At 38.1% G+C, this 20127-nt stretch overlaps 5 protein-coding genes and 1 long non-coding RNA gene across 7 annotated transcripts; 4 read left to right on the top strand and 2 right to left on the bottom strand.

Annotated features, from left to right (window-relative positions):
- The first annotated feature begins 31 nt into the window (after positions 1 to 31).
- Positions 32 to 5135, top strand: LOC145224508 (transmembrane anterior posterior transformation protein 1 homolog). 2 transcript variants are annotated; one of them, XM_080091024.1, is made up of 11 exons: positions 32 to 241; positions 437 to 567; positions 1621 to 1742; positions 1812 to 1971; positions 2076 to 2211; positions 2367 to 2521; positions 2585 to 2735; positions 2860 to 3041; positions 3416 to 3492; positions 3846 to 4130; positions 4387 to 5135. In XM_080091024.1, exons 1-11 carry the CDS (start codon positions 211 to 213, stop codon positions 4565 to 4567), a joined length of 1611 nt encoding a protein of 536 aa, XP_079947150.1. In that variant the 5' UTR covers positions 32 to 210; the 3' UTR covers positions 4568 to 5135. The 2 variants fall into 2 exon arrangements, with proteins under 2 accessions (XP_079947150.1, XP_079947151.1); XM_080091025.1 differs by lacking the exons at positions 1621 to 1742; positions 1812 to 1971 and having other exon boundaries at positions 33 to 241.
- A 422-nt stretch (positions 5136 to 5557) lies between these two features.
- On the bottom strand, positions 5558 to 10693 carry LOC145223560 (SH3 and PX domain-containing protein 2B-like). Its single transcript, XM_080089965.1, has 14 exons — positions 10573 to 10693; positions 10374 to 10454; positions 10105 to 10257; positions 9862 to 9950; positions 9766 to 9788; positions 9478 to 9618; positions 9297 to 9419; positions 9042 to 9159; positions 8325 to 8437; positions 7866 to 8083; positions 6775 to 7064; positions 6262 to 6404; positions 6106 to 6194; positions 5558 to 5959 (listed from the first exon to the last, which is right to left on the bottom strand). Exons 1-14 carry the CDS (start codon positions 10645 to 10647, stop codon positions 5696 to 5698), a joined length of 1920 nt encoding a protein of 639 aa, XP_079946091.1. The 5' UTR covers positions 10648 to 10693; the 3' UTR covers positions 5558 to 5695.
- Positions 10694 to 11209: 516 nt separating this feature from the next.
- LOC145225371 (uncharacterized) lies at positions 11210 to 14965 on the top strand. The gene is made up of 4 exons (XM_080092055.1): positions 11210 to 11503; positions 12277 to 12426; positions 12826 to 12943; positions 13504 to 14965. Exons 1-4 carry the CDS (start codon positions 11393 to 11395, stop codon positions 14133 to 14135), a joined length of 1011 nt encoding a protein of 336 aa, XP_079948181.1. The 5' UTR covers positions 11210 to 11392; the 3' UTR covers positions 14136 to 14965.
- A 657-nt stretch (positions 14966 to 15622) lies between these two features.
- Positions 15623 to 16982, bottom strand: LOC145223909 (uncharacterized). The gene is made up of 2 exons (XR_013859519.1): positions 16761 to 16982; positions 15623 to 16480 (listed from the first exon to the last, which is right to left on the bottom strand). It is a non-coding gene; the product is annotated as an uncharacterized LOC145223909 (long non-coding RNA).
- A 7-nt stretch (positions 16983 to 16989) lies between these two features.
- LOC145223908 (uncharacterized) lies at positions 16990 to 17865 on the top strand. Its single transcript, XM_080090320.1, has 3 exons — positions 16990 to 17573; positions 17654 to 17734; positions 17815 to 17865. The coding sequence occupies exons 1-2, from the start codon at positions 17270 to 17272 to the stop codon at positions 17686 to 17688; spliced, it is 339 nt and encodes a 112-aa protein (XP_079946446.1). The 5' UTR covers positions 16990 to 17269; the 3' UTR covers positions 17689 to 17734; positions 17815 to 17865.
- Positions 17815 to 18737, top strand: LOC145223559 (uncharacterized). The gene is made up of 5 exons (XM_080089964.1): positions 17815 to 17865; positions 17937 to 18032; positions 18143 to 18232; positions 18312 to 18431; positions 18544 to 18737. The coding sequence occupies exons 1-5, from the start codon at positions 17815 to 17817 to the stop codon at positions 18676 to 18678; spliced, it is 492 nt and encodes a 163-aa protein (XP_079946090.1). The 3' UTR covers positions 18679 to 18737.
- The last annotated feature ends 1390 nt before the right edge of the window (positions 18738 to 20127 follow it).

Here is a 20127-nt window from a genome sequence, read left to right as displayed (position 1 = left end):
TGCAGCACTGTTTGAACCGTTGTGTTTTAACTTTGATGAAACAATATCAACAACATGCACAGAAACAAGTTTGTTTTTGAGCGAATGGAAAAGTTTCTTGTTGTTTTGTTTAAAGATTAGTTGTTATGACTCCATGCTGGTTTTCACTGTAAAGGTAAGAGAAACAAACGTGAAACACTTCGACGTTGCAATAAACTGAACCAATCCAAAATGACTATCAAGAGCGCGAACAAAAAAACTGGTACGTATATGGTTGATTTGATTGTTACTGTTTTTTTGCACATACCAAGAAGAGTTACTTATTTTAATTCATTTTACATTTGACCATTTGTACATAATGTTGGGCAGAAACATTTGCCTGATTATACTTTTCTAAAAAAATAAAACAATAATCAATAAATATTCCAAAAACATTTAGTGTACTTCAAAATTACAGGTATTTCATTTCGTAAATACTTCACACAAGAACTTACCCATGGGTACTTTATGGATGAAAACAATGAAAGATACACTGAGAGAAGGGAAAGGGTCTATACTTTTCTCAAGCAACCAAGGGAAATTGAAAAGGTAGGGCATATAGCAAAACTTAAAATTATGTTACAAATGTTGATTACCGTAAAGCAGTGGTTCTTAACCTTTTTGTTACGGCCGAACCCCTACGATATTCTTCAGCCTCTGGTCGAACCCCAAAGTTACACCCTAGGTTTTTAACCCATTTTGGTTGGTGATTCGTAATTAGTTTTTGTTTAAACGTAGTGGCAACGGTTACTGTTTGTAATTTTGTTAAATTCTAGCATTATACAAGCAACTTGTTTCGGGATTGCTTTAATTCCGGCAATTTTTAGTTTTTACCAAAATAAGACACTGTTTTTTGAGCATCTGTACACAAACATGAAAAAGCAGAAGTAATAGCTGCCAACAAAATTTCGTTGTTTTTCTGCTTGCGAACAACGCGAACACTGCTCTTTTTTTGGAATACTTTGTTTATATCATATATATATACCATCTAATATCGCTCCAAAAGCCTTGATTAATTTCAAACTTGGTGCACAGATTGAGCTACACAGCGTGGAGATCAGTCTTAAGTGTTTATGATGTCATAATCTATATTGTGATGCTTGTGGTACCTGTTTTTTTTCGCATTGTTTGCACACAATAGGCGTACAAAGAGTCTGGCGCGTATGTTTATTAGGCTGGTAATACTCTTTTTAGTACCACAAAAACTGTTTAGAACAGGTTAAAATTCAAAATATTTAGCAAAAGAGTTTTTTTATTTACGTCATGGCCTCCTGTACATATATTTTAATAAACATGTTCACGACCGCACAAACTCGACACCTCGGCGGCATGCAGCCGTATGGCGGCAGGTTGTGCACCCCTGCCTTAGTATAACCTTCCAGCGTTTTGATATTTGGCAAATAGAAATGGCATTTTTTAGGGACTATAGACCCTAAAGTTTGACCAAAAACGAGTATTTGCATTATATTTCAAAAAGACCTTCGTCGAACCCCGGTTAAGAACCACTGCCGTAAAGCATTTAGTAAATCAAAGTTAAATAAAAAAGATTTCATTAAAAATTTTAATAGTTTTACATCTGGTTAATTAACTTTTGTTGTTCAGATGATGATATATGGTCTTTTTCTTTGTTTGGATGTGTTTTTATATGTATTCACATTCTTACCTTTGCGAATTCTATTTGCACTTATACGCCTTCTTTCAGCTCCTTGTTGTTGGCTAAGAAGGTAGAAACATCTGTTTACGTTTATTAGTATGTTTAGAGATCTAAAAGCTAAATCACTTGTATTAAACAGGCGGTCTGTTCTTGATCCAGCTCAAAAATGTGATTTGTTAAAAGGAATAATTTTTATATCTTGTGCCTATGTTATGTCATATATTGACACTTCTTTTATATACCACCTGGTGCGAGCACAAACTTTAATGAAACTGTACATCATTTACAACATGCTGGAGGTAACCTTCGTCCATTTTTAATGCATTAAATTTTTGACCTAAAGTAAAAGTGTGTGTATTCTGGGTTTTAAAACATTTCAATACATTGTGATTTTTATTTTTAGGTAGCTGATAGATTATTTTCTTCATTTGGACAAGATATTTTAGATGCATTATTTCTCACTGCCACAGAGTCTGGTCCAAGCATCAAGGAAAGTTGTAAATTGTTGCTGCATTTGATACTTGCTGTTATCTATGTTTGTATCCTTTATTTGTGTTATTTCTCTGTATTGATAGGTTGGTATAAACATGCCTTGTCCCAATATTGTAAAGAGTTTTTTTGGAAAATATGTAATGCTGGTGACAAACTTTTCAATATAAACAGTATTGGTTTTCTTAACCCAATTCCTTGTAAGTCATGCATGCCATACTGGTCTTGTTTCAAGCCACAACTTTAAATGTTGCTTTTAATTCTCACAACAAAGTGCTACTCACAATAATGATGGCCAATAACTTTGTTGAAATCAAAGGAACAGTGTTCAAAAAGTTTGACAAAAACAATCTTTTTCAGGTGGGCTCACTGTTATATATGCCACATAGGTGTAGAAACTACAATTTAATTCCTGTTCTTTAGATCTCTTGTTCAGACATACGGGAGCGATTTCACTATTTTGCGTTGATGTTTATTGTGCTGCTTCGCAACATGCAACAGTATGCATGGAACTATGAACATTTTATGGAACTTTTGCCAAACATATTTGCGCTCATAGCATCTGAATATGTGGGTAAGTAAAGGAGGTAACCAGTTACCATACCATAAGTTAAAAAAATATCTAACTCAAAAATAATGGATTTCTTGACTTTCAGTACCATCTTTTTATTTTCGTTACCAATAGCCATTGCTTACAGTTGATTGGTTCAAACACGCGTTTGTCCTCAAGTTCAATCACATTCCTATCGAGTCGTACAAGGAATACCGAGCAACATTTGCTTACGACGTGGCGACAAGTCGTCAAGTAGGATCAATTTCTGATCACTGTGACCTCGTATCAAGACGCCTAGGTTTTATTCCACTGCCCTTGGCCGTGCTGGTGAGTTCAACGCCGTTTGTTACTGAACTTTTACCAGTGGTTAAAATACACGCCAGTTTTAGTCGCAGTTTTAAATTTCCCGATTTGATTGGAGTTATGTTCCTCGATTTAGCCAATGTCGATTTTACGATGCATAGATTCGTTTTCGAACAATCTCTTTTTGCGCGTTTTGCTCAAACCATTCATCGTCGGTGGTTTGTGAACAACGCCAACGAATGCTTAAGCGTAAATGACCAAAACTTGCAGTAACTTGACTCAACTTGAAATGAAACCCTTGAACACCAGGTCTCGAACTACAGACCGTGTTTTCGCTGATACATGGTTGTGAAATTGTACATGATTTTTGGACTTAATTCTGTTTACCTTATTGTTAGATTTTTCACGTCACGAGGATTTCAATCGACTTCCACGGTGCAACAGGAATTCTGGTTATCGCTATCGGTTATTTAGCGTGAGTATATTATCTTCTTTTCTCCAAATAAGTGCCAGCATACTTTATACCCCTCACATCGAAACGATGTCCTTATTTTCCGATCACGGTTTCAGATTAAATCACCAGCACAATGCGTGTCTTGCAGGGTTCAAATTATCGGTAGACGCTGTCCTGTTCTTTCAATATTCCAAGTGTATTATTAAATTTAACCCCTAGTTTACAGTCCGATAATAATTGGTGATAATGGCACATTCAATGTACTACATTACCTCGCTAATACCCGCTTATACCATTTTAATACCAAAAGTAATTCTGTAAATAGACTAACCGATGTGATGTTATGATCCAAGTTCAACCTCGTATGCCCTCAGATTAATCCTGGTCAAGATATTCAACAGCATCGTTATAGTTGGACAAGCGTGCAAGTTCATTCACGACGACGTAGCACAGGCCTCTTGCGTCCCTCTCACTGTTCCGAAGCTATCAGTGGTTGATCCGTTTGAGCAAAGAGGCAACAAAACCATTCTTGTGTCGCACGTAAAACCCCTAGAAAAAGACGAGCCTCCCTGTCGTGGCGAAAAGGTGCCACCGCGAAAGAAAAGAAAAAGTGAGGGTCCGTCGACCGCGCCAAATGTGAGCCTTACCACTCCAGCAAGGTAAAACCTGAATCCGGTCACTTATATACGTACTATGTGTTAGTTTGTCCCTTTTGGCATATGAATGTGACAGTGCGCCTATAACCTGTACATACTAGTGATTGTGTAGCATTTATCTCTTTTGGACTATCAATATCGTGACCTTAATAAATAATCAAAATGTATGTACTTTTGTTCAGAGACGTGTTGAAGTAAAAAACTATTGTTAAAAAACAATATGTGGTCAAAGTCAAACGTATTTAACGTAATCTTTCAGAGAAAGGTCGATGAGAGCGCCCTCTGTCGACAATCTTGTGACAGCTGACGGGCGAGTTGATGACGAAGCAGAAAGCTCTGTGCCGCCGGCTTTGGCTGTTGGGGACGGAATTTTCAGTGAAGCCAAACGGCGACTTGTTTTAGTCCCAAAACCCGACACTATAGAAGAGGATTTATCGTAAATATAATTACCAAGCGCCATATAATAATTTATGGTACTCAAATGCCACATCGTTTATTTTGCTCACTGCGGTTAACAATACCAGTGATAGAAAAGCGGCCTGCTCATAGTTTTTAAGATGTTGCTGATGCTCGAAAATAGTCGCCATGCTATGCTGCTGTATTTACCTTCCAGCAATCATGGTAAGTTTGTATCCAATGCTTTGTGTGCAATCCATGTTGGGCTTCTTGTTACTGTGGGACCCATTTGACTTCATCTCGCCCGAATATTATTATACTCCTCACGTTTGCGCCTTGCTTGGTGATTTTCGACTTACTACCAGTACAAATGTTTGTTTTTTTAATCCAACGGGTACAAATGTTTTAGTTTTTTTTTGTGTGGTTTCTTCGGTCCTCGGACCAATCATTTAGTTCCCCGTTTTTGTCATACAGGGACGCTTATCTTTACCCCGCGATAATATTTTGGTGTGTAAAATGGAAACACGGGTCAAAGTTCTTGAACGAGATTCGTGTGGCAGTTGGTTGTTCATTGCCCAGCAGATGAAAGTTGGAATACAATTACGAGACTCATTAGGTGGTTGAATTCACCAGTTAAAACAAACGGTGTTTCTTTTCACATACTGTTGTTCACTTAACTCCCACCCCCAATTGATACTCGTTTTTAGCATTAACTTTTGGCCAATTGGCCACTAAAATTAAGCTTCAGCTTTTGGCCACTAAATGGTTGAATGGGCAGTGGGTTGGATTCTGGTGATATTTTTCTATGTAACACGGGCCTTGAAAGCAGTTTCCTGTAGTGTTGCATTCGCCCTATCGATTTAATATGCTTATTTGACAAAGAAAGCTCCCATTCTTTTCTGTTCAGATTATTTTAAACCTCCATTCCACCACAACTTTTGTCCTACTTGTAAACATATTAAAACAGACATAACAATTTTTAAACTTAATAATCACTTGAAACACAAAGACCTGTTGTTCAAAAAAGACGCGAACAAAGGAGATACGTTATAACAACGAATTTGAAACTCTTAAATACTGTAACAATAATGCGTAGCTTACATTCTTACAACAACACAACTGCATGCTAACAGAGCAACATTAAAGTGTATATTTATAGTTCCGAAATTCTGTTAAAGGTAGTCGCTGGGTGACCCCTTCAGTATAACCATATTGCTGTCATCTCCAACCACCAAAGTGTTCTCTTTGTAAAACTGGACAAGCTCTTGGACACTTGAAAACGTTTTCTCCCCTTCACTGTATATACCGGTTGCGTAGCGGCCATCTCTTCTCTTTCTTACGTGAAAGTTAAAGATGTTTTTTCGATGGTAAAGCGTCAATGAATAAGGATTGTCGTTTCCACCCGATTTGCTGCGTCTCACAACAAAGTAGCCTTCCTGCAAATCAATATTGAAACTAATAGAAAATAGTTAAGGAATCAACGCAACCGAAGAGTTCGTGCATGCCACAGCCGATAAAATAAAAGTTCCATCGGCTCAAACTTGTGTGATCAGTCGTTGTCTTTGTAAGAATATAGAGTTACCTTGTCCTCCATTTTAAGTGAAGATTCTGCTTCCTGGCGACCAATGTCTTTAAACCACGGCTCGTCTTCAAGGCGCTTTGGTCGCTGACCTGCGACGTTAGAAAGGTTTATTTTATGAACAGTGTGTTGGACTAACCACAGAGTAAAGCTAAATACCAGCATAATTGACCATTGCCACATATTGAGCTTCATCCTCAATCTTTGGTTCGGATCTAAGTGCGTTGGTTTTAGTTGGCGGAAGTAGTTTTTTCTGTTGCTGTTTCATCACTTCAGCCAACATGCCAGGCATTGCTTCAAACCTAGAAAAAACATTCGATGTATCATACATATAAGTCTGTCAATAGCATAGGCAGCTAGAAATCAAGAGTAGATTTTATAGTTAAAATTTAGACATTTATGGTTTTATACGAATTAACCATATTTTAGGCAGAGTAATTGCTAATTTGTTTGAGACCTAATTTTATTGCAAAGCAAACAACTCTGCGTAACATCAGCACAACGAAAAAGTCGCAATGTTTCTGCTGAAGGTTAATCTTAGATGTAGTTCGTCATGTTTATCAAAAAGTACAAAGAAAGATTACACTTATTAACCACGATCCAGTTGATAGTAAAATATAAATTTTTCGATTTTTTTTCTATTTTACACTCAACTGTTTCTTTTTTGGTAAAATATCTTTTTTCGGCAACATCGGTTGTGAAAGTGTTGAAATTTCTGGACCTTTCGGCCGCTCAGGTTTTGGTTTAACTCTCGCAAGAGGGGCATCTTCTTTCTTTCTTTTGTCACTTAAAGCCAGCCTCTCCCATGGCTTCAGAACAACCTCCGAAGTGCTTCTCTGCTTAGGAGGACTCCCGTTTCCGCTCACCGGGCTCTTAACGGGACCAAGGTAGTTTGCAGGAACCCATCCTTCTTTCCCAGCAAATGCTACGAACCACCAACCGTTGTCAGATTGCTCGATCACCTGTCAATGCATTAACACACGCGTGGGCGTTGGAGGGTAGTGTTTCTAATTTTTATATTTGTCAAATAAAGTTGTTTCTAAATCAAAATTAGGTAACTTGTACAGCATTAAAAACGGTATACATGTGTCCAAACGGAATACAATATAAAACAAATGATAAATACACAACGTTTTTTAGACCAGCGCTTCCCAACCGGTGGTCCGCGGCCCACTGGTGGGCCGCGACGTTCTTTCTCGTGGGCCGCGAAACTTGTCAAACTATTATCATACCAAAATAGAAGTTCAAAAGTTATACAGTTCATGTGAACATACTTTCAAGTTTAACTATATTATCAAAAAAACAAACATATTCTCACTATGAAAGCCGCATAAGGTTTCACGTCAAACAAAGCTTTTTTCACACCCAAACTGTGACCGTCGCGTCACAACAGTGCTTGTATTAGTTGTAAAATCTTGATGCCATAACTTCATTTGGACCCAGAATACATCAAATACGGTTTCATCAAGGCAGGAAGTAAATTTGAGGCAAAAGTACAATGTGTTAAAACAGTGCTCCACCAAAAAAAAATTTTTTTTAAAGTGGGCCGTGAGCTGGAAAAGGTTGGGAAGCACTGTTTTAGACGACACAAAGCAAGTTGTTATCAATGTATGAGCGTAGCTTTATGCTTTAGGAAAAATAAGTTCTTTACAGAAATGTAAGCATATGTTAACTTTGAGAGATAAAAACGGCGAATCGGAAGATACTATCCCCCACAAGGTAATGGCCCTTGCCCTACAAACTTGCTGTAGTAATTTATGTACCTCGACCACCTGTCCGACACCGAAACTCAGACCGTCGGGAACTTTGTTATCAAGAGAAAAAAGAGTAACGTAATGCTGCCTGGTCTCTTCGGTCACTTCTTCAAAAGTGTCAAGTCTCTTCAAAGCAGCCTTGCGCGTTTCTGAGTTAAGCTTTCGATTGATTGTGTTTCGTTTTGGTGGTGGCTTGCTGGCCACTTGCAAGGTTGATGCACTTCCAACTGTAAGGAGAATAAAGAATTTTAACTTATTTGCCATTCAACCGAATTGTATTGAGTAATCATCAACTTCGGCATTTAGTGTACATATGGGTGTGCACTAGTACAATTACATAACTTTAAACTAAGCGGAATTGTATCCCAAAGAAAAAAAAGACACCACCACTTTTAAAACAATTTCACAAAAGACATCCACAGATACTACATATGTTTTCAGATGTTTTAAACCATTGACAAAAAATACCTGGAAAGACGTTTTGTCCATTTCCATAACGTGCAGGGGGTGTTGATGCGCTACGGGAACGATCGGACTTTGTCATAAATGAAGCAGGCGCCCAACCTTCCGAGCTGTTGTTTCTGTCCAATATACACAATCGTGTTAGTTTTGTTGTTAAAGTATAAATCGGGTAGGGCTTTTAGGGTAAGCTTTGGGCCTGATTCGTGATTAAGTTTCAACAAATCCGACTTGATTCGGTCCCGACTCTATAGAGATACACAGGGCTTCATTTTTAACGCATTTTTACCAACTTTCGAGCCTGATTCGGACTTGCTTTTTAAAAATCAGGGTCGCCCTTCTCTGTTTGGGCAGGGTTCGGGGCCGAATTTCAGGCCCGCTTACAATTCTGGTTATAACATTAACAACATAAGATATTGTGGTTTAATAAACCGTGCGGGCGACTTGCCTGTTAAAACACTGCCCAAAACATTGGCGTTGGTGCCAGTAGTTAATCATGACTTAGCAAAGTGCCAAAGTTTTTGCAGGAAGTGGGTACATGTTTGGGCAGCGCGATATGCATCAGACTTGTTGTAAAAGAAGGAAGTTAGGCAGTCTACCCGATCTTACAACAAACTTGTTATTATTTCGGTAATGGGACGATTTTAGTCGGAAGAAATATTGGTAGGTATTTCTTCCGACTAGGTACAAGTATAGGTAAGTAGGTACAAGTATAGGTAAGGTTACCTCATTAACCACCACCCGTCGGAATTCTTTTTCACCAATTCCAATTGAGCTCCGGCTGGAAAGCTCAGCTCGTCTTTCGAAGTTGAGTCATAAGCGACTTTGGCAATATACAACGTGCCTGCAATGAACAAACACTTAATCCATGCACTCTCGACCGAGAAGGTAAATACATTGACAATTAAGTGTGTCCGGGAAAACAATCGCCTTAGTCAGCAGTGTCTTTCATAATTTCTAGTCAAGTTTTTGTTACTATACCTGCATCGTCAGCATCATCCTCCTCATCCTGTGCATTGTCTTCCTGGTCTGCATCCAGCTTTTCCAGGAACGCACCGGGAACGAAACCGTTCGCATCATAAAGGTTACACACCAACCACCAACCTATAGATGGACCGAAATCGGTTGAAACAATGAAGCTTTCAAAACCTGCCTATCTTACCAGTTTCGCTTTTATCCACGACCTCTACCACTTCTCCGACATGCATGCTGATCTGGTTCTTGGCCTCCGCTTTGTAGTCTGCAATAGCGATGTACGATTCCATCTCTATCGGTCCAGTGATGTTTCTGATTTCCGGTTTTTCTGGGATTTAAGCAGTCAAGTAGGTACGTTCAACAATAAAGTTGTTATGCGTTTAGGTTTTTGTGCCGAAAATAACTTAAGGAAATCTATAACAAAGCAATTTGAAATTCACAGCATTTATATTGTATACAGTCCACAATTACAAACCGTTTGTTTCCGACTCTGGCCGTCTGCAAACAAAAACTGCATAAGCAATGTTATATCCAAGTAAAAATGTAAATCAGGCAGTTAAACTTTGCATACCTGCTTATTTTCTCATCGTCAACACTGGACTGGAAGAAGTTCAGTATTATGTCGCATTGTGAAATGTAATCTGGAAGCTTCGTAAGATCCTGAAAACGACGCAGCAGTTTGTATAATCAATAATTCCACAACCTAATAGCAAGTAACTTAAAAGCACTTAGTAGCAATAATCACACACATTGACTGCTCGCTTGCGTAGATTGCAGCAGGAAGGATAGGTTTACAAACTGGTACGAGTGTCACCTGACAGTATTCGCTGATTTTGCCAAGTCTCTGCATGGTTACATCACGGGTGTGTGATCTGCGAAAGAAGAGTTTTCCCGGAAGAAACGGAAGAAGACGTTTCGATGGATCTTTTTGCCCCCCTTCTACCGGAAATTTTTCGAGTAGAGCCATCTAGCAAACACAAATTATGACAATAAAATGTTACTAACATAATACTTTACCTTGACAAGTTCTTTTAATGACAAAACTATACACAAAACTTATGGTGTCATATTCTAGGTACTTACGTGCATGTCAAAAAATGAACTAAATCTTCTTGCAATGTTGCAAAGGTTACCATCACTCCACGAAACGCTCATCACATAAACCTACACAAAACCAATGAGAAATCTCGATAATAAAAGGTCAAGAGATCTAACAATTCTCAGACCGGCGCTAAAAGAGCCTAAAAATCTTAGTTTTAAATATTGGCAGTGTGATCCTTACATAGTGCTTCGATGGTTTTCTTCGTTTCTCGACATCCACCACGTTAACGCTGATAAGCGTCCTTTTAGAATTCATATCTGTTGTCTTTCCTGCTTCGTTCCAACCTTACAGCGGTTGATCTGCCTGCCCAAGAAAAGCCTTGACTTGGTACGTTCTGATTTACTTAACGGGAGTACAGGAGTACGACCCGCGGTACAAATAGCCACGCACGTTGCAGGATGCTGATTCAACCCACGCTTGTCCAGGTAACCAGGTCTACGTCACTGTAGGAAGTTTCAGCATTTGTCCACGTGTGTTTGCCAACCGTTTGTGGTAGTTGTATATGTGTAGGTGTTTTGTTTATTATTTTCGCAAACAGAGCTGAAAATTGCAGTTCTGCGCACTAATGAGTTTCGACATGCCACTTGGTGAGTTTCAACTCTATTGCGTTGGGTAGAAAATGTTCGAAAGCAACCGCGCAGTAGCATTGTGTTGTGATATGACAGGGGGAAGTGGCGCGGGCGCAGCGAGTGAGATGGAGAGGAGAAGAGGAAATGACGACATGCGCGAAGTATCTTTCTCTGACAAGCCCTTCTAAGTCGTAGCCCAGAGCCGGCAGTGAATAGTTCTCGAATAGCCCACCAAGCTAGGTTAGACGGATGTGAACGTTGGTGTATGAGCACAAACGCTGTTTGGTTTTTGCCTGTGTAAAGCGTTTACAAAAACATAGTGATTTTTAGCTTTTGATATTATAAGAGCAACATTCATTGTCTAATAATTGTAAAGTATTCATTTTAGCAAGTAAAATACTTGTAATATTTGAACAGTGTAAAGTCTTAAAATGCCCGAGACAGAAGAAGAGAAGAAAAAGCGATGGGCTGCCGCCGCAGCAAAGTCATACATGACGCCACAGATGATGCATGCCTTAAACATGTCTAAACAGCAAAGTCAGGTAACGTGTTTAGTTTAGTGGTGTAAAATTCTAAACTCGGCAACTTATCATACATGCTCAGTAGATTCAAAAAATTGTCTTTTCAATGTGTTTGGTTGGATTGTTATTGGCAACAATAAAATTTATCTAAAATTCTAGCGTTAAGCTCACGTCTGCATGTCGCCCCAAACCAAACATGATGTATGATTTGCACTTCAAATAACATTTATATTTTGCGGCACACGAAGAAATGTAAAAGGGAAACTTTTGAGTTTAATTTGCTTTTAATCAGTGACACAAGGGGTGGGCAACCTTTTTAACACAAGGGCCAGTTAGGAAAATGTAATGCTTACAGGAGGGCCGCACATCAAATAAACACTAATTTATATTTTCAGCTTTTACTAGAAAACCACTAGTACAAGGGGATATAAAAATCATAGCAGATACACATTAGTATATACACCGCTGTAGCGGTGTAGCCTACGGGTGACATCGCACAAACACTAAACTAAAAGAGCAAAAGTTCCAGCATGATGAACACTCAAATAGCCTTTTTGGGGGGGAAATAGGTGAAAGAAGATAAAGGGCCGCACAAAAAATGGAAAAGTGCCGCACGTTGCCCACCCCTGTGTTACACCAAAACGTTTTGTAACAATACTGTTAATTCTCCTTCGTTTTAATAACATACTGAATAAAAATATCTTATCCATCATACATACAATGTGCCAATCATTGCCCCAGAGTCACTGCAACAGGTAAGAAACCGTGTTTTATCATGTTTTGTATTCTTTCAGAACAAGTACAAAGCATCGTTTGAACAAATCAAAGGGAAGGGATTAAGCACAACAACACCAGAGATAGAAAACGCTAAACGAATGAGCTCGCTTGTTAGCAAGTCAAAGTACACGAGCGATTTCGAAAAGAATAGAACAAAATTTACACAGGCAAGTGTTGCAGTAAAATATTTACACACTGAACAACTGTGTGATACATAGACACGTTCGATTTTAGTTTCCTCTACAATATAGTCGCATATACATGTGATTGCGAACATCCCGTGAATGCATTTCTATTTGATTTGAGACTATTTGGTCAGTGGTTGAATTCAAATTGTTTGTCAGTTGGTTCTATCACAAAAGTCGTATTTTTCAGCCGGTTCTGTGACTAAAAGTCCATTGACAGCAACCATAAGTAATGCTAACCGGTTCGCTAATCTCATAAAATTTCGTGAGACGGTTCGATACAACCGGTACGCACCGGCTGAATCCCACCACTGTATTTAGTATAGCGCGTGTTGAATGCATGGTTGTGTTTTGAAAAAAAAATAGTTTTTCATTTCAAAGGTTGCAGATACCCCTGAGAATATAAGACTGCAGAAACTAACAACACAAATCAGCGACAATGCCTACAAGGGCAAGGAACTTGCATCCACAAAAAGTCGTCGCCGTCGTGAAAAAAATGGTAAGTCCCAACAGCTTATTTAGCATCGCATAGATCATATACCAAGTTTATTTGTCTTATTGTGCGAAAAAACGGTTTCACCTACCAACGACAAACGTATGGCTGTTCTTGACTTATTTGCATATGTAGCAGCATATAGTTAATAGCCAACATTTGTCGATCTGATTATACATAGTTATATGAAGATGTAATTAACCGACGTATCACAAGTTTCTCTGGACAACAAACAAACACATCAACTTAGCCAACCCTTAACAAAGGCGTAGGTCGAATTGTCTATGTCAGTGGTAGGCAACCGCCGGTCCGCGAGAAGTTTGTTACCGGGCCGTATACGTTTTCAGACCAAATGTTTTAAAACATTTTGCCCGTGCTTCCCGGGGACTATAAACTAATTTATGCGTTTTTATTCCAAAAAAAATTGTAGTTTTTTGAAGACCGGTTCGCGATAAAATTTCAGTTTTAAAAACGGTCCGCAGTACAAAAAGGTTGCCGACCCCTGCTCTTTGTTGTTTTTATAAGCGCAGGCAATCTTTAACGAAGCGCATTTCTTATTTCAAAAGCTGCTTTAGCCGATCAAAAAACCAAGGCGACCAAAGCAGAGTATACAAAAGATGACGCACAAACCGAAGCACCAGCACAAGAGCAGGACAAGCCGGAAGTACGTGAGATGAGTGATCCCGAGCCACAAAAGCAAACTGAAAACCCTGAAGACGACTCCGCCCTAAACGACAACTACAATCCACCTGCTGAAGTTGAGCAACATGTTCCAGAGCAAGAAAATGTGGTTGAAGAGTCCTACGATCAACAGGAGGACGTGGATAAAGACCAAAAGGAAAACGTTGCTGAAGAATCGTATGAACAGCAGGAGAACCGCCCTGAAGAGTCGTATGAACAGCAGGGAAATGTGGCTGAAGTCTCGTACGAACAAGAAGCAGCTACAAATGAATACAGTCAGGATGATTATAATCAGCACCAGGAGGAGGTGACAGGAGGAGATTATCAAACCAGCAACGGATACGATGAAAGAAGCTACGGCAATGATGCTAGTTATCAAACTGAAGAGAATGTATACGATATTGCTGCCGGGGAGGAAGGCTACGAAGAAAACCAAAATCAAGAACAAGAGCCCACGTACGATGCACCTCCTGCATCTGGTGATGGGCTTGACGACTTTTACGCCAGTCTCGGATAACATTGATTACTTCGGTTGACCAACACCAACAAAAAAGTCGTTGACTATTTTGCTTTAGACCAGTGTTTCTTAACCTTTTTTGCGCTCGTACCCTTTGAGCTTTCATAAAATTTTCTCGTACCCCCTGTCTACAATGGCCGACGGAATAAATAAAATTGTAATAATATGAATTACACTCAGTGTATTTATAACTTGAGTGTTGAATGCATGCATTAAAAAAGTATTGTAAGTAGTACAAAACTAACCCGTTCTAGATATATAACAAAGTAACTTGTTACGCATTCTCTACAAATATGCCTAAATACGGTATAATTTCACCCTGCATGCCGTACCCCCTGCTTTGATGCTTCGTACCCCCAAGGGGTACACGTACCCCTGGTTAAGAACCCCTGCTTTAGACTATTGTTCATCGAGTGATTTGATTCTCTGGATACTGTGCTTACATAAATGCGGCGGTGTGATTTTGTTACTGTCCCTTGTAATATCTGTATACACTGTAAATAACTGTGCTTGCTGACTACTGAACTTTTGTAAAATTTAACAACAAAAAATATATTTGGGGCGGTCTTGTTTCACATTCAAAATTTGTTTTGGTTCAAATAGGTAGTTTCAGCAATAACACGTCATTTATTACTATGGTAATATAATGTCAGTTGTATGCAACAAGTCCACCTCTTAACGACACATGAGGCACATCAGAACCTATACTTGACTAATGCATGGTCTGTGTATGTCACGTTACCACTAGCGGCAGGATAAAACTGTCGGCTACAATGTTGCCACTCTTTGTGAAGCATTCAGAACATAAGACGACAACTTAACACACATTATTCTGCTAACACTGCATTTCAACATGTCAAGACAAGCCAGTCTTAACGAATCAGCTCTATAATACACAAGCGCTATAGTTTGTGTGGTTCAGATATATAGTTTCAGCAATGATATGAAAACGGTCATTGTTGATCATGGTTATATATTTCCAGCTGTTAAATGTGCCCAACTTACACAAAGGTGTCCACCTATTTGGCGACCTTTGAGACATAGCAGAAGAACGTACCAGTCTGGACCATGGGCGATGTATCACGGCGCCACTTGCGGGAGGTCATATGCATGAGTAAAAACTGTGTTCAACAAAATTTGCCACACTTTGTCTGCTTGTGACATTATACATTGATTGCCTATGACCAGTCAACTTTACACTGTTAGCACTGCTCTTTAACCCTTTGAGGGACACACTTTTTTGTGCACTGCTTTTTTTAATTCAGTCAACAAATCTTAGTTAAAATGGGTCAAAAAAAGTATTCCCCCGAAATTTTTTTTGTAATTTCTTAGTTTGTTTATTTTAGAGCATGGTACATATATGTACCAGCAACCATCTGGGGGAATTTTTTTTTGAAATTTTTTTTTTTCAATTTTGGTGCAAATCCATTATTATAGTAAAAAATGTATTCAAGGATCACTGTAAGTAAACTTTGTTAACTAACAAATACTTGTATTCTATGTATTTGATTAGTAAATACAAAACAACAAACAAAACCTAGTCAACAGCATACAAAAATGCGAGAAAACTTGTAAGTATAGAATAATGGTGCAGGTATTTCAACAATAGTTGTTGTCATTACCAGTGTAGGATTTCAGTTCAGTAAACTTAGCTTCACAACAATATAGAGATGAAAAGGAAATGCCAGTTTTGTACGAAGAAATCATAGATAGCAAATGGTAACAGGTCACAAAAAATTGAAATACAACAAAATCAAGCACAGAAACTTATTTTTTATGATAAAGTTTGAAGGATTTCCTATCCTTTGCACAACAAAGATATGTGTCACACTGGACATACTTGTTGTTGGTCCTGTTCTGAATCTTTTGACATGTGCAAAGCTTACACCTTTGTATATTGTTGATCTTGTCAATTGTATTGACTTTGCTAGATCTTTTCTTGCAAATACTAGAATTGTGGCCCTTGAAATTTGATCACATGTTCATCAACGGAAGAAAATAGGACTGATAGAAATGATGAATTAAAATGCTGTAGTACTGGCCTAATTTTACAAGCCCTTTCATACATTGGATCATTTCTCGGTTTCATATTTTCATTGTTGTTGAAGTTCAACTTGCTACAGATCTCTTCTAATCACTAGGATTTTGCTTTTTTGCTACCGTACAATCAAGCATTGAACTGGCAGCAACAATTTGGAATCTTTTAAGAGAACCTTAACATCTTCTGCATCTAAAGCAAGGTCATCTTCAGTGTCGCTAACATCAGCAAACAAAATTTCCTCCACGATGCTATATGTCAATGGAAAAACTAACTTTTTGTTCCTGTCACTTTTGTTCTGAAATGTCTTAAAATACAAATAAAAAATACTAAAAACCTTAAATGTGCTGTTTTGTAGTTCTAATTGGACTTAAAAAACAAACAACAGCATTTTTCAACAAAACCGAAAACTTTGACTTTTTTTCCCCAAATGGACAGTGGTACATATATGTACCATAACATGTATGTCCAAAATTTTTACATTTTTACTAGGGTTTTATTTTTTAAAACTAGTAATTATTGACAACCAACACATAAACAATAAAAAACGTTATCAGTCACTTGTTTTTATGTTTTTGTATACTTACCAGTAAGTGAAACAACTATGCCCTTGAGAATGACCGAAAACTGACTACTTTAAGGCACAAAAACAGCTGATCTGAAGGTGGCAAGTGCAAAAAAATCATAGAAATATAAACATTAAATCCACATTGAGAGGTTGTGTGAAAATTATATCGATCGAACAACAAATTAATTTTCTACGATGCTTCAAAGTTGTGGTACATATATGTACCAGTAACCCTCAAAGGGTTAACGAGCCAGTAGAGTTTTAATAAATCAGCTCCAGTAGATAGAACTTAGCGGTTCAAATTGTTCGGGACTATAGGTGGTACAGTACAGTTTTTATTTTGACTAAATATGGGTCTTTGTTTGGAAGTTGGTATGAGTGTGGAAAAACACAAGGAAAAAACTTTATAAATTCTATGCAATTAAGTTGACCGTGGGCATCAGTAAAGTAAGTTGACCTAAAGCACCAGTAGAACGTACATGACACCTTCAAAAACTAGTAACAATACACTTTCCACTCCGTTAAATTATGTCTAAGCCGCCTCTTAAGGTTGCTGAAAAACTCAGCATGCACTGCCTCCAGGTAAGCACAATGAAACGTCATAATGCCTTCTGTGATGAAATTTTGTGCTCAAAATACAAGATGCGCAACAATGAAAACATCACAATCGTTTCCACCACAACCTTGACTGAACAATATGCAATTTGGCAGTGTTTTCAAACCGGAATCATTTGGGAAATTTTGCATGCTGCAAGAGAGTTGCGTAAAACTGAGTTCTCGAAAAATCTAAATCAAAATGGGGAATTGTTTGAAAAAACAAAACAGAGTGAAGGTAAGTAGGGTTTATACAGTTTAGTAATTTAGTTGCAATGTGATATGAATTACAATTAGGTATTTGGATATTTAATGCAGAAACTCAAGGGTCAGAACAACGACAACCACCTTAGAGTCATCGAAGTTGAAAAAAATCAACCACCTCAACCGTTTCACAAGGTAAGTGTTTCTTTGTTTCTTTTAAATCTGCTACAATTATCAGTAATATTGGTTGAAATTTAACTTATTTTAATGTTTAGATGGCTGTTCCTGTGGAAATATGTGAGCTGCGAAAAAAGAGAACTACTCCAGTAAGAGAGAAGTTTGATCTTGGATGTCCCGAAGTTTTTCTCAAGCTCATAGCCTTTTTGATGCGTTGCAGAAAATACAAGGACGTCAGTTGGTTGTGAGAGTGGACGTCCATAGAGCTTTTGACGATCAGGAAGACAGAACCGTTGCTGTGGTTGCTCATGCCGAAGTATAACTAATTCCGACGACCGTTACAATTTTTCTGGGAACATAATTAACGACTTTGCTTTTCTCTAACCTGATTCACACCACTAACATCGCAGCTCATTTATGTTGCAGAATAAGAAAGAGGAAATCTTTGCAAAAGGAGATTCCGGTTGTGAGAAAGAAATTGACCAATTACTTGCCGCGAAACCAGAGGTCCCCGAGGTTGTTATGTTTTGCCTAATTAAAGTTTAAATTACTACTTTGTTTATCATTAATATAAAGTCTTTTTGTTTCGTTTTAGGTTGTGGAAGACATTAACCGACCACCAATACCAGCTTTGGTAGAAAAGCCCGAACACCAACGGACAAAACAAACAGATTTTTTTTCCGTTACCACCTTGCTGGATGAGGTTTTCAAACGGGTAAGTTTCGGGTTTTACAATTTTTGTGGCTAAAAATGAGGAAAGTGTTGTAATTAATCTTGTAATCAAAATAGTCTTTATTCATAGTTTCAATCGACTCATTGCTTTACAGAACAAATTGTTACCTTACACTGTTGCCTTTACGACAAATGGAAAAGGGCCAAAGATGTGGATCGTCCAGCTAGATCAAAATCTACTCCACAAAATCCAAAACCTACCGGAAATTCAGCGGGGACCTGCTAATTAAAAGACAATGTGCGAATTGGCACTAAAAAACTTTTTATTTTGCATGTGTAATATTTTAGAGCGCATACTTGTATTCTTGCATGACTTTGTTAATAAACCTAAAATATATAACACATTGTGGTAACTTGTCGAATGTCGATGATTATGCTTTCATAAAAATATAGCTTTGGTCAGTGATATGAGTTCCATATTGCACCAAAACCTCCAGTCTGACACAGGACCACACTGCTTCATTCGGACAAAACGTTTTTGTTTGATATTCCAACGATGTGTCAAACAGGGGCTATGACTGGGAGTGCGGGATAAATAAACCTCCTTTTCCACCTTGTTTTTGTACACCTTAAATGAGCAATGGAAACAAAAACTGTTTGCTGGTCTCGTTTGGTCTGTCTTTGGGATCTACCCAGACACTGGGTGCCCTTTATTTCAAAGAATTTTGACTTGGCAACCCCGTAAACTTGCAAAAAATATTTTATTTTATTTTACTCTGCAAAGTGTTGGGTTACACAAAGTGGAAAAACGCTGCAGTGAGAAGCAAACACCGTAAAAAAATAAAGTTAGGTGAGCAACAACAACCAGAAACTACCATAATCAACTTAATGGTAAGTTCCAATGTTGCAGTTCATCCAGTGATTTAAAACACAAATAATCATCTCAAAATGGAAAATATCTGTTTATATTTTGTTCCCCGCAGAAATTTTCATTAAGGCAATTGGACTTTTAAAAGTCCGATGTAGGCAGAGCACATATATCAAAGGAATATTACAAATAGCTTACCGGTACAATACTTGCCAAGCATGTTTTTGCTGGTGGAAACAAAACGATTTGACAAAATTTGTCCAACATTTTTTTCTTTTCTCTATGCAATAAATCTGCTACAGAGGCATAATTAAAGTCGCTTTTATCACAATAAAACACACCGTGCATGTAAAATGCCCAGTCCCAACCAGTTAGCCTACGCTGGAGTGTGAATTGGCTAATTTTAATTTTTAATGTTTTGAAATTTGTAAGAAAAGTTTGGTAAGATGCTAAATATGCAGCGACATTACTGGTGGACTTCGACAATATTATTCGACCACTAGTTGTCTTTAAAGAGCTGCTTGTGGAATTGAGACGTCATGCAATGAAAAAGGCGCGAAAGTACTTGTTTGCATTAGCAACTGCAACCGATGCAGAACCACATCATTCGGTTCCAGTGCAGGGTTGGCTGTGATGTGACGAGCATGATGTGTCCTGCGATTTTTGTAACGGAAATTGTAGGCAATCAACTATCCGCCATGAAAACAGTGAATCTGGTCGGTGGTTGCACGTTTTTTTCAGGCCTAGTAGAATTGTGTTGTAAATTATTTCAGAATGGTTTGCATTTGCAGTTGCACTCATAAGCAAGACTTTGTTTGAAATTAGAAACATGTTGATACATTTTTCCACATGTCAAATAAGTTTCTTAGCA

Source organism: Phallusia mammillata, chromosome 4 (assembly GCF_965637545.1).
Source record: "Phallusia mammillata chromosome 4, kaPhaMamm4.hap1.1, whole genome shotgun sequence".
In the NCBI taxonomy this organism is placed as follows: domain Eukaryota; kingdom Metazoa; phylum Chordata; class Ascidiacea; order Phlebobranchia; family Ascidiidae; genus Phallusia; species Phallusia mammillata.
The sequence above is the reverse complement of the archived record's forward strand: the minus strand, read 5'-3'. Positions and strand labels throughout refer to the sequence as shown.